General features: G+C 42.3%; 2 protein-coding genes across 3 annotated transcripts; one reads left to right on the plus strand and one right to left on the minus strand.

The window, feature by feature from the left end:
* Positions 1-1,047: 1,047 nt before the first annotated feature.
* RB195_025461 (uncharacterized protein) lies at positions 1,048-2,763 on the minus strand (the record flags this gene model as incomplete). Its single annotated transcript, XM_064213615.1, has 1 exon — positions 1,048-2,763. The coding sequence occupies one exon, from the start codon at positions 2,761-2,763 to the stop codon at positions 1,048-1,050; it is 1,716 nt and encodes a 571-aa protein (XP_064069496.1).
* Positions 2,764-3,159: 396 nt separating this feature from the next.
* RB195_025462 (uncharacterized protein) lies at positions 3,160-4,512 on the plus strand (the record flags this gene model as incomplete). Of its 2 annotated transcripts, none has more annotated exons than XM_064213617.1 (1): positions 3,160-4,512. In XM_064213617.1, the coding sequence occupies one exon, from the start codon at positions 3,160-3,162 to the stop codon at positions 4,510-4,512; it is 1,353 nt and encodes a 450-aa protein (XP_064069497.1). The 2 variants fall into 2 exon arrangements, with proteins under 2 accessions (XP_064069497.1, XP_064069498.1); XM_064213616.1 differs by having other exon boundaries at positions 3,262-4,512.
* Positions 4,513-13,037: the final 8,525 nt, after the last annotated feature.

Raw genomic sequence — 13,037 nt, forward strand, 5'->3', positions numbered from 1 at the left:
CTTCCTTTATAAATGAATGTATTCTAACTCAGGTGTTTGAGCTTTGACATTGCTTTCACTCCGTTTAACTAGTTCTCCTATAATCTACTATGACACCATTTCCTCTAATGAGATTTTCAATCATGATTAGCTTTGGCGAAGCTAAGCCGTGGTGCTGGTCGTAATGCTCCGGTTTCATGTAATATTCAGTTGATGTGATAGTTTACGCAAGTTTTGCTATTCACTCTTTACTAGATTTTTAGAACACACAATTCACTTTTTGAATCGTCTCTCCTAAATTGCCTTGCAGATATGCCTTACTAGCCATTCGTCCATTTCTGTCAAATGCTGAATACGAGTCGTCTTGTTAGCCGTGGCATCACTACATCGAGCATACCATGGTTGTGGTGTACTCACAAAATAATCAGTTGTTTCCTTTGATTTTATTCTGCAGAAGAAGTAATAAATTTGAGAGCTCTCGCTTTAGTAGTAGTGAGAATAAAATAAATATTTGTTGTTGTTCGATCACCTACTTGAATGGGACAAGGTTGCATGCTCAGCTTCTTTACTCGGAATTACAAGATGTGTTAAATAAATAAATGGGCCTCGAGTGAAATACTACTCAAACATTCGCAAGGAACTGTGAGACTTTTGAATCGAACTTTGTAGTTAGTTTTTTCGCAGTAGGGTCTTAACTGCGGAGGTTACTGTGAAATCGCGAAGGTACAAGTATCTGAATAGCCAGTATAATGCGAAAGTTCGACTTTCCTTGAATCTTGGCATAGAGATTGCAACTTGTTGATAGTCGAATTTAAGCAACAGCCAAGATTGTTAACAAATTTATTACGGCTAACGTTTCGGCGTTGTCGCCTTCGTCAGAGCCTGGAAAGTAAGAACATTTGCAATATATCCTCTCAAATGCCTCACCCAGAACAAGTCATCATTCCCTAGGATATTACACCCGGAAACAAAAACCAAAAAAGCCCAAATCGTTGTGCCTACCTTAGTAGCCGCGTTGCCGTGATGTTAGCGGATATCCGCGTGGTGCTATCGCTCCGCTGATACTAATTAGGATGCGACCCGCATATGACCCCGTAGATCAAACCCGCAAAGGTCTTGATACAGAGCCAGCTCGTTTGTCACGGCTAAGCACTCTTCCTTTCTATTCATTTTTGGACCTTTTGCATTTATCCAAAACGCTTCTAAAGTTCTGCGAGCTATAATTTCGGGTTCGTACGATAGAATTGTGACAGCTACGCAGAAAGGAACGTTTTCATGACATTGTCTGCGGTGAACTCCGAGGGGAGTTGCTGCATTCGATTGTTTCATCCCCCTTAGATGTTCTTTAATGCGAATACAAAGGGGGCGCCCTGTTTCGCCAATGTATTGGTCCCCACATGTTTTGCACGAAATTAGATAGACTACACCAGAGACCATGCAGTCCCCTTCCTTCCCGAATGGGCATATTACACAGTCTGGAGTGAGACAGAAGCGGTCGTACATTCTGTTTCGAACTAGTTGTTTTTTGAGATTTGTTGGAGGTATTTCCACAACTCTCACTTGGTCCTCGAGACCGCATTTCACCAGACTAGCCCGTATAGCTTTACTCAGGTCGTCGGTTATGAAGGGCAGGCAGAAATTGATCTTATTCGACTCAACCCGTGTGGCATATTCTTGCTGCGCACCAAGATCTGGCCTACGTGCTACATTACCAATGTAACCGTTAGAATTCGCGATGCGTTGCGCTAGGTTGATCGCATCGATCCGCTCCTGGACATCTGATGTCACCCTTACGGCTGTCCTAAACATGTTTTTAACCACAGATTTCTTAGTTTTCCAAGGGTGAGCGGAAAGACAATGAACTAAAATGTTTTTGCTGCTAGGTTTTCGGAACCATCGTGTCTTCCATTCACCATTGGACCACTGTATTTCCACATTGAGGAAGGACAGCCAATTTTCTTTGGGTTTCTCCCTTGTGAACCGTATGTAAGGGGACTGTTGGTTTAGAAGCTCGAAGCAAGTGTCCATCTCGTCTTGAGTGGGGCATATAATGCAACAGTCATCAATATAACGGCAATACAGGAAAGGTTTCCGTTCCAGAATGGGTTGTTCTATTTTGGACATGAATGCAATGGCTAGTGTGGGAGCTAGTCTTTGTCCCATGGCCAATCCCCTGACCTGTCTATAGTAGTTGCCGGCCCAACGAAAAATGGAGCACTTTAAGCATTCATCCAGGAGCATCATAATTTGCCTTATGGAAAACCCGTGCAAGTCTAAGGTGTCCCGATGTTCTACGAGTAGCTCGAACACAGCTTGCATTGCAGCGCCGTTGGAAACATTTGTATAAAGCGATGTGACATCGAAAGATTCGATGACACATTCTTTTTCTGAACGCGCTCTTTTAAGCTGCTCAAGGAACATGTTGGTGTTGGATAGATGCGCGGGAACATACTTGAGCAATGGTGCAAGTATAGCGTTCAAAAGCCAAGATATTCTGTCCGTGGGGCCACCTACGTTGCTTATGATAGGACGTACTTTGAATACATCCGGGTCTTCTGAAAGGAAAGCAAAGGAAGAGAGTTTGTGTGTTTTTATTAGCAGGTATAAAACTGGGCAAGTAGGAAGTTCGTATTTCAGCTTTGTGATCATTGTTTTATGTAACCCCGCAGCCTTTCCAATCTCTACCCAAACTCTATTGAGACGGCGACTCTGTTTTATGAACTCTTCATGTGACGAAGAGTGGTAGAGTGTAGCGTCATCCAGATGTTTTCGAGTGATAGCCATGTCTAGTTCACGTGATATGACCACAAACTCTCCTCCCTTATCGCTGATTGTGACCTTTATCTCGCCACGTGTTGAGAGTTCGCGTATCTCACGTAGGCCATAAAACAGAGTCGCCGTCTCAATAGAGTTTGGGTAGAGATTGGAAAGGCTGCGGGGTTACATAAAACAATGATCACAAAGCTGAAATACGAACTTCCTACTTGCCCAGTTTTATACCTGCTAATAAAAACACACAAACTCTCTTCCTTTGCTTTCCTTTCAGAAGACCCGGATGTATTCAAAGTACGTCCTATCATAAGCAACGTAGGTGGCCCCACGGACAGAATATCTTGGCTTTTGAACGCTATACTTGCACCATTGCTCAAGTATGTTCCCGCGCATCTATCCAACACCAACATGTTCCTTGAGCAGCTTAAAAGAGCGCGTTCAGAAAAAGAATGTGTCATCGAATCTTTCGATGTCACATCGCTTTATACAAATGTTTCCAACGGCGCTGCAATGCAAGCTGTGTTCGAGCTACTCGTAGAACATCGGGACACCTTAGACTTGCACGGGTTTTCCATAAGGCAAATTATGATGCTCCTGGATGAATGCTTAAAGTGCTCCATTTTTCGTTGGGCCGGCAACTACTATAGACAGGTCAGGGGATTGGCCATGGGACAAAGACTAGCTCCCACACTAGCCATTGCATTCATGTCCAAAATAGAACAACCCATTCTGGAACGGAAACCTTTCCTGTATTGCCGTTATATTGATGACTGTTGCATTATATGCCCCACTCAAGACGAGATGGACACTTGCTTCGAGCTTCTAAACCAACAGTCCCCTTACATACGGTTCACAAGGGAGAAACCCAAAGAAAATTGGCTGTCCTTCCTCAATGTGGAAATACAGTGGTCCAATGGTGAATGGAAGACACGATGGTTCCGAAAACCTAGCAGCAAAAACATTTTAGTTCATTGTCTTTCCGCTCACCCTTGGAAAACTAAGAAATCTGTGGTTAAAAACATGTTTAGGACAGCCGTAAGGGTGACATCAGATGTCCAGGAGCGGATCGATGCGATCAACCTAGCGCAACGCATCGCGAATTCTAACGGTTACATTGGTAATGTAGCACGTAGGCCAGATCTTGGTGCGCAGCAAGAATATGCCACACGGGTTGAGTCGAATAAGATCAATTTCTGCCTGCCCTTCATAACCGACGACCTGAGTAAAGCTATACGGGCTAGTCTGGTGAAATGCGGTCTCGAGGACCAAGTGAGAGTTGTGGAAATACCTCCAACAAATCTCAAAAAACAACTAGTTCGAAACAGAATGTACGACCGCTTCTGTCTCACTCCAGACTGTGTAATATGCCCATTCGGGAAGGAAGGGGACTGCATGGTCTCTGGTGTAGTCTATCTAATTTCGTGCAAAACATGTGGGGACCAATACATTGGCGAAACAGGGCGCCCCCTTTGTATTCGCATTAAAGAACATCTAAGGGGGATGAAACAATCGAATGCAGCAACTCCCCTCGGAGTTCACCGCAGACAATGTCATGAAAACGTTCCTTTCTGCGTAGCTGTCACAATTCTATCGTACGAACCCGAAATTATAGCTCGCAGAACTTTAGAAGCGTTTTGGATAAATGCAAAAGGTCCAAAAATGAATAGAAAGGAAGAGTGCTTAGCCGTGACAAACGAGCTGGCTCTGTATCAAGACCTTTGCGGGTTTGATCTACGGGGTCATATGCGGGTCGCATCCTAATTAGTATCAGCGGAGCGATAGCACCACGCGGATATCCGCTAACATCACGGCAACGCGGCTACTAAGGTAGGCACAACGATTTGGGCTTTTTTTGGTTTTTGTTTCCGGGTGTAATATCCTAGGGAATGATGACTTGTTCTGGGTGAGGCATTTGAGAGGATATATTGCAAATGTTCTTACTTTCCAGGCTCTGACGAAGGCGACAACGCCGAAACGTTAGCCGTAATAAATTTGTTAACAATCTTGGCTGTTGCTTAAATTCGACTATCAACAAGCCAGTATAATAATTAGCACACTCAAGTTTACTTCGAAACAGCTAATTTGAGTGTGCTAATGTTCCCGGTAGTAATCACCACGATTTGCAACGTTTGGTGGGTGGCAGATTTAATTATCGACAGTTTTCCCCCTCTAGCATCAGCTCCATATCACGATAATATATATTCGAGTCAAAACGAGCTGAAGTTCTGTGCGGGTGCATAGGCGGCTGCGTTCGAAACGGCGGTGGAACGTAGCGAATTGATATCGAAAAATGACACTCGTTGGTACCAAACGTCGCTGCAATACGAGTGAAGCCAGCGAGGATCCCAAACGCTAGTTTCGCTGCACCGCTCCGAGCGCAGCTACTTACGCAACTGTAGCGTGCTGTTCATGTCGTTTTGACTCGACTATAGAAGGATAAAGTGTACAGCGTTCATCGGTCAGTATGAAGATGCGCCTGCGCGTTCCACTTCATTCACAATCGTTTGGGGTTCATGAGCGAGTGCGTGTGCAGTCGGACAATGAGTTATGGAAGCGAACTGAAGTGTCAAATCTGTGTTTTTGTCTTTTCAGAAAGTCTGGTACTAATTTATCATCCCTGAAGAGATGAAAGGCTTGGTTGCCCCTAAATCCGTTTCGAACCATCGATCGATTCTGAAGGCCCAGTCGAACCTCTTACCGTCTGCGCTACATGCGACTCCAATATAAGCCCATACCAACGGCAAACGAAAACATATTAAGCGTTAGTTACATCTTTCACCAGAATGCTCATACACCAGCAAGAAATCTCCCTGTTAATCCTAGGACCGTTTCGAAGATGGAAGATATATAAATGGATTCGTCCAGTAGCACTTTTTTTTTCGGTGAACGAGATTACCCTCGATGAAAAGGTATCACAAAAACAAAAGCGAAAGGTTGTATTCCATTGAAAATGCGTCTTTTTATTTTATTCGCAGAACTAAGATATAAGAAACTTGTAAGGAAGTTTTAGTTTTTTTTTTTAAAGTTCGATTTTGCGAGTTTGTACACATCGCTTCGATAATTGAGTTGCGATAACAGAGAAATACTAGTTTCACTATAGAGATACGTTTCACCACAATTCTATGGCATTCCCGCGCAGAAACCGTAATCTCCGCTTTTCTCTTGGGCTAACTTTGAGTCGTTTATAAAGGTATGCTGCCTCCCTCATTTCTTACGAGCATGTTCCATATTCGACTTTTCGGATATGTTCGAAACGTGTGACGTAATTAATTATGTCGTAATTAATTTTTATCAACGTGTTAAAATCAGCATGATAAATTGTTGCAGATAAATTCTAGAATCGCAACCATAACTCCAAAAATTCGAGTTAAACTAATTCAAGTCATCATCCCATAATACCATTATGTTTGCTGAAGCACTGAGTTTTTTTTTTCATGAGAAATGAATGCTTCCTTCAAAATGCTACTCATTAGCCTGAACTAGAATGATTCAAAACCATCAAAGTTATTGAGAAGCAGAATTTTTTTTAATGTGGGGCTAAAAAAGAAACCAACATACTGACTATTACGAATAATTTGGAACTTGTGGCACTATATCAAAATAAACCAAGATACCTAGAACTACGGGTAACCGGAACTCAAACAAATCCCTCACCGAAGAGGAGGAAGGAAGATTTGTGTTCTCATATCTGTTCAAGAGTCAGAATAAGTCCTACGCCTCCCTCGCCGTCTGGAGCAAGATGGGCATTTCGCTTTCCAAACTCAGAAGTCCCCCTTTCCAAACGCTTACATGTCATCAAATCGATACAGGATCATGTGCCACCTGTTCCAGACAAAGTTCGGACCCAAGCATCGAATAACCTTTCAATATTCTTTGTCAACTCTCTTACAAGTGTTTTATAGGGTACGTATAGTAATGCAAGCTTCCTGACAACTGAAAACCAGCAAGATCGAATCAGTGCATAAGAAGTTGATGTTAGGTTCGGATGATGTCGGGGACGATCGCCTACTCTGTTAACAGTCTGTCATCTACATTCTTTTTAAAAAAATCCTATACCGCATATCAAACAGCTTTAATTAGATGAAGGGAATCGTTCTCACAAACTACATCAATCCTGAGTTATGCAGCTGGGACAAAAGTTCGTCATTCTACAATAATATTGTCCTCGACGTGAAGAAAGGGGTCCGGCGGGTTATATAACATCACCTAGAATATTCAGTGCCCCATCAATGCTTAAGTTGGAATGGAATAACATAGGAGTGGAAATGGGCGGCCTCTAGATACACCAGCTTTGTTTCGCTGATAAATTTTTGTGCAGCACACAGATCATACAGAAGGATGATCGGCGAATTTTGTGAAAGAAATCGGCCTAGAGCCGAACTCAAAAATAAGTGTAAATGAGAAACGAACGGTTTGTAGATGTCTCAGTAACTCTCAATGGAACGTATATATATATATATATATATATATATATACACACACATATATATATATATATATATATATATCCAACCGCTTCAGTAATTTGTGTCGCTTCACTCCAAAGCTGAGTAGGAAGAAACGGAAGCCCCGGAAGCGTATGACATGCATCCAGCATTTAGTGGGAAAAAAGGAGTATATCCGATTCCGCCTCTATTTTTCTTAGCACCACCGCTCTTCTTGGTTTAGCTTACGCATCAGAAACTTGGATGCTTTGCGATGACGAGGTAAATGTCAGCGTAGTGCAATGTACCATTAAAAAAAGGATGCAAGAGGTACCCCTCTCACGGCAAGTAAAACACGTACAGTCAGCTTAAAACATATTGCATCACGGTGATTCATTGCATCCTCAGTGAAGACGGGCACAGGCTCGTCTCCGCAGAGCGACTTGTAGCTGTTTTCTTCTTGTTCTTTCACAGTTTACCTCTTTTTTTTCCTAAAATATTTAGTAAAGATTATAAGGATTGTTATTATATGAAGAGGATTATGTAGTTCTAGGAAACTCCTTGTCCATTCCACAGTCGTAATACTTAGAAAACCCTTTTCTCGCTATCGCTTTAGTTCCGTCTGATGTCAGAGATCTCCTCGAACACTTCAGTTCGTACGAGTCAGATTTCAATAAGGCCTTTGGGGACACCAACGACCACAAAAAATATTAATCGTACACAGATGAACGAGGGCATGGAAGAGAAATCCAATACCTAGAAAATGAAAATCTTGGAGGAGTCCTAACAGGGAAACAAACGGTAGAACTGCTAGAAAAATACTTTGCTAAGGTTACATTGTCCTGTCCACCGACTATTTCGCCGAAGAAAAATAGTGAACAACTAAGAAAAACAAGAAGGGGGTTTCGAGAAGCTTTTCTCGCTCAGCACAGGGGGGCCAGTGTACGTCTTCACCGGGGACGTGATGTGTCACTCCAATACAACACGTTTTACATCGAGTGCACGTTAAATCGCCAATGATCAAAGATCGAAAACGCCACCGCAATCGTCAAAGAAAGAAAACTGGGTAACCATGTGAATTACAACGATGTAAGCGACAACTGTGAGCCATTGACCATAAAATTGGGAAGAAAACAACAAGTCTAATGTCCAATCTAAACACAGTAGTCTATTGACGACTGCACTTTTTTGTTCAGTACCTCTCGCAACAGTAGTAGCGTTCTTCACAAAATCGACTGTTGCAGGGGACGAAAAAATGAGTGCTGAAGTCAGGTGCATCAGAGGCCAATTACGGAAAATCAGCATTCTGAACATTTAGGACCCCACCAGCATGAAATATTAGAAAAAAAAACGTTTTCTTAACTAAAGACAGCGGAATATTCTGTAAAAGATGGCCGACCTCTCGAAAAAAAAGTAATCAAGGTACTGAAGTATTAAAGGCAGGGTTTGCAGAAATTTCCGAGGTTGGGATCTTGTCACTAGTAGGTGTAGCTGAGAGCCGCACTCTTGGACGGTACAAGTCGTTATGCCACGAAAATAACCATAACAGCGAACGGTCTTTATACCACGCCCCTTATCTATCATCGGGGTCGATAATAACTCTATGTCTATTCTAAAATATATATATATATAATATCTTTAAATAGTTATTAACCATATAGTACGACGAAAAAAGACGAGTCAGGTGCGTAGGTCGAATTAGAGATGAACGACGAAACAAATCCGAAAAAAATCAACATTCTGTTCCTACGATATAACAATGAGACAACACAGGTTCGACACCCGCTGAGTCATACTTTTGCAGAAGAGTTAGACACTTGAAACCACTTTTTGAAAGGTGAAGAATTTAACCATACGCAGTTTTCAGCAGTTTAAAAGTGAATTTAATGGAATATAATTACCAAAAAAGGCTCAGATTCTCTGTACGTTGCTAGGTCTGGGAGAACGCGAATAACTTCGTCGTAAGACGACCAAAGCGAAAACTTTTAGGTAGCATTCCGAAGGTTCGCCCTAAAAAGTTTTTTCTGTTTTATTCCCATCAAAGATTTGGAAAAACATCGATGCCACAGGAGATCACATCAAAGAGCATCTGATAGGGAACACCCTGGGCCAAAACAGACTCGAACAAGGTTTGCTTCGCAATAAGTTACTCCGAGTTATTGAATTTCATTCAAGATCTCACACTTTTTGAGGAGCGAACAAACACCGGTATTTTGGCAAGTTTTCCCATTCCAGGAAAATGGGGCGGAGTTTCAAAAAACCACCCCTATGTTCGTATATAGGGAGTAGGAAACCCCCATACGCAGAATTTCTTCTTTTCGGGCCGTCTGGTTTGAAATTTAGGTGGAAAAAATCCAGAAATGTCGAAAAATTTTGAATTTTCTCCCATCTAAATTCCAAAAAAAAACTAGGTCTCAAAAAACAGCGACGTGTCTATTTTGTAGCGGAAACCTTCCTCTATAAAAAAAAACTACCCAAATTAATTCTTTAGGTCCTCTTATAGCGCAGTTATTTGAGATTATCCAGACATTGCAATGTCCACAGAATTTGAGCTTCTTTGGTCATTAAACTCTGTTTGATCCGCGTTTGAACTGCTGAACACTATGTATGATCAAATTCTTCATCTTTTAGGTGTAGTTTCAAGTTTCTATCTCCTTTGCAAAAATTTGACCAAGGGGGATGTTCACCCTGTGTGGTTCCGTTGCCACATTGTTAACACGTTGTACATCTTCAAAACAAATTTTTGTACTTCCATGTTACTGTCCTACACCTGAAAATAAAAACAATATTGAGCTATTTATATGACCATTTAATGTTATTTGTTCTAATATTTTATAATGTATGTAATTATCTAATACTACGCAGTATTTTGTTCTGGTTATCATGCTATCCTCCATTCACTACTGCCCACCGTACACTCCTTTACGACCCCCTTCCCTTGCATCCTCCTCCCTTTACGACACCTCAATGGGGAAAATCCCATCATACCTTTGACCCAGGTCCCGCTCGATTCTAACCACTAGCTCCATCTTGAACGCAGCCGTCAATGGAATTGCACTGAGCTTCAGGCCGTTTTGTTCTGACTGTATCTACCAATGGAAAGACCCTACTCTCGGAAATTTCCGCGGACGCAGCCTTTCTCTAGAAAACAAAATGAACGGAAAATCTTGTATTTCGATTGAACCAGCTTGTTCATAAGTAAAAACGTGCCAAAAACATTTGCTAAAGCCAAATACACAATGAATGAAGCACCAGCAGACCCTCGATGTCTAGGGTTCCGGAGAGGCTATGATTTAACAACTAAGACTGCGGAAAGTGTAAAACATTCAACTCCCAACCTAACCACTTTCACCAATAGCTTCGGCGCCACTTTGTTTACTTCTTATGGGGTAAAATGTAGTTGGGGGGGGGGTACTCAGTCGCGCTTCTATTTCTGCACGTAAATGTCTAAATCAGTCGGGACCCTAAGACCTAAGCATTAGTCTTAGAGGATCTTTGACATGCAAGCCAAGGTTAGGTAAGTTAAGAGCGTCAAGAAATAACGACACCATTAGATCTCCACTCCTCCCCGACTACATTTTCCCCTTCTTATGCTTTTCTATCAAGAAAGTTTCTCCCCATACTATAGTGCAGTTGATATACGGAGAAGGAATTCTCGAAAAAACCATAACCTCCGCATAGAAAGCCCCGAGCAGAGTCTGAGCCGCTATCGCAGCCAGAGTTGTCGGAGTTGGCTCCGGTTGCGTTACTATAGGACATTTGTAAATTAGGCTGATAATCCGATCATGAGACTTTTCACCACTAAGTACCTAAGTGGAAGAAATTGTTTTTCTTTTTCTCCTTCAGGAGAGGAGAAGGCGCTGGACAAGTCTACGTATAGTGATCGGGACAAATATCAGTAGGGTCAAAACAGCAACAAAAAACATGGAGCACATTGCAGTTGCATAAGCGAGCTCGAAGCGGTGCGGTAGAGCGTAGCGGTCAGGAACGAGTGGGTACCCCTGCTACCACCGTTCATTGCTGCAGTTCGCGAGCCCTCGCCTCAGCAAATCGACTACTGGAAAATTAAATGGTACAATTGGTCGCCATATACGATAATATGAGCGAAACTAAGCGGTTACAGTGGTTGAGGAGGATGATTGGATACAACATTGATAGAGTCGGGTCAAAACGACATGAATTACGCGTGTAGTTGCGGTGCATTTGTGTACGCGCTCGAAACGGCGCGGTGAAAGCAGCAGTCGCAAACGAGCTGGTTCCGTCGCAAACTGCGGCGATGGGTGCTGCCAGCAACGGCTCCACTACGCTTGTAACCACTACGCTCCAGTGCACGAGAGGACCCACGTACGCAATTGCGTATGTGTTTGATGTCGTTTTGACCCTACCGTATTTCCACATCTGAGGTAAGTTAACTGGATCAACCAATAAAGTGAAAGTGACTCAATAAACATACTCCGGCATTGTATATTGAGTAGAGTTATTGGAGTATTATTTAGAGTAAAGTAACAAAATGGCAGAAAAAAACTATTACGGATCAAATTCCAGGCATCTGAACGATGTACCCTATCCATTTTTAGGTCGCTCTTCCATCACTGCGTGCTCTTTTCCTCTTATAGTTGATTTTTTTCTGCAGTATAGGCATCCAATGGGGTTTGCAGTGGCGCGAACGGCATTTTGCGCCCCTGCTAATTTGGTGACTATTGATCGCTGGACCGCCACCAAGAATTCATGGCCAATAGTAACGAATTCGTGTAGACAGCAGAAAACGTCATCTGAGCCGCGGTAAAATCTGTGCTCACATCCTCATTCCATGTGCGTAGCCATCATCCAAAACAATTTATATCATGTGGAAATGTCAAGTACAGCGTGTGACAAGAGGTGCGGGGTGAAATATATGTCAAGTTACATCCTCAAATATAAAGTCATTCAAAGCTCCTTTTGGTCGTCCGCTGCGCTGATTCGCTTTCAGTTTATATGCACATTCACCGAAATCTCGATCGCAAACATGCACCGTTCGGGAGGGTCTGTTTCTAGATGCTACCATTGAAGGTGAAGAGGTCGATCGAAGGTGTGTGAGTGCGCATAAGAAATAGCCGAGTTGGCATTATTATGCGAAGTCGCAGAAGAGCAGTTTCTGCTTTTTTGATTTCTCATGGTCACAGTGTGACCAGATTGCCAGTGAAGCTTTTTATAACAAGTCATTCCTCATTATGGTGAGACGAACCGACTATACTTTCATGTCGAATGATGGGAAGCGCCTATACATCTGTACGATATCGTTAGTTTTTCGTTCGGCACTGCTACGGGGAACTATTGATTGCTAGTAGACGTAGAACTCTTGGACTTGTATTCTAGCCTGTTTCATTGGGTGTTGCGTATACATGCTCTCACCACAAATTTAAGAAGAATGTATTTATTTTGTGACGTCGGTACAGAAGTATACGACTTTTACAGTGATATCGTTGGATTAAACAATTGAAAAGTACCGTGCAAAAGCTACTGAAGAAATGCTATGTAAAATGAAGCTTACATATTACAAATGGGTCATTGGTGAATGTGTTGCATATGTGCAAACAGATGCTGATTCGATACAACTATAAAGAACATCTCTAGCAGACGTTGAATTGTTAAAGTACGAAGTAAGGAAACGCTGGTCTTATCGATACGAAAGCGCGAGTGTGTAATGACCAGACGCACGCGCGCGTTAGTGTGAGTCGAGTTCGGTCAAAAGCGCCTACTCATCCGTTTATTTTTGATTTTAATTCCTCTTCGGCAATTTCGTCGTATATATACTGTTTACGATTCCCGTAAACAGTATATATATACGGTACTTAATTACGATAAGTATGATAGTGGTTTGCT

This window comes from Necator americanus, chromosome X (genome assembly GCF_031761385.1).
Source record: "Necator americanus strain Aroian chromosome X, whole genome shotgun sequence".
NCBI classification, from domain to species: Eukaryota; Metazoa; Nematoda; class Chromadorea; order Rhabditida; family Ancylostomatidae; genus Necator; species Necator americanus.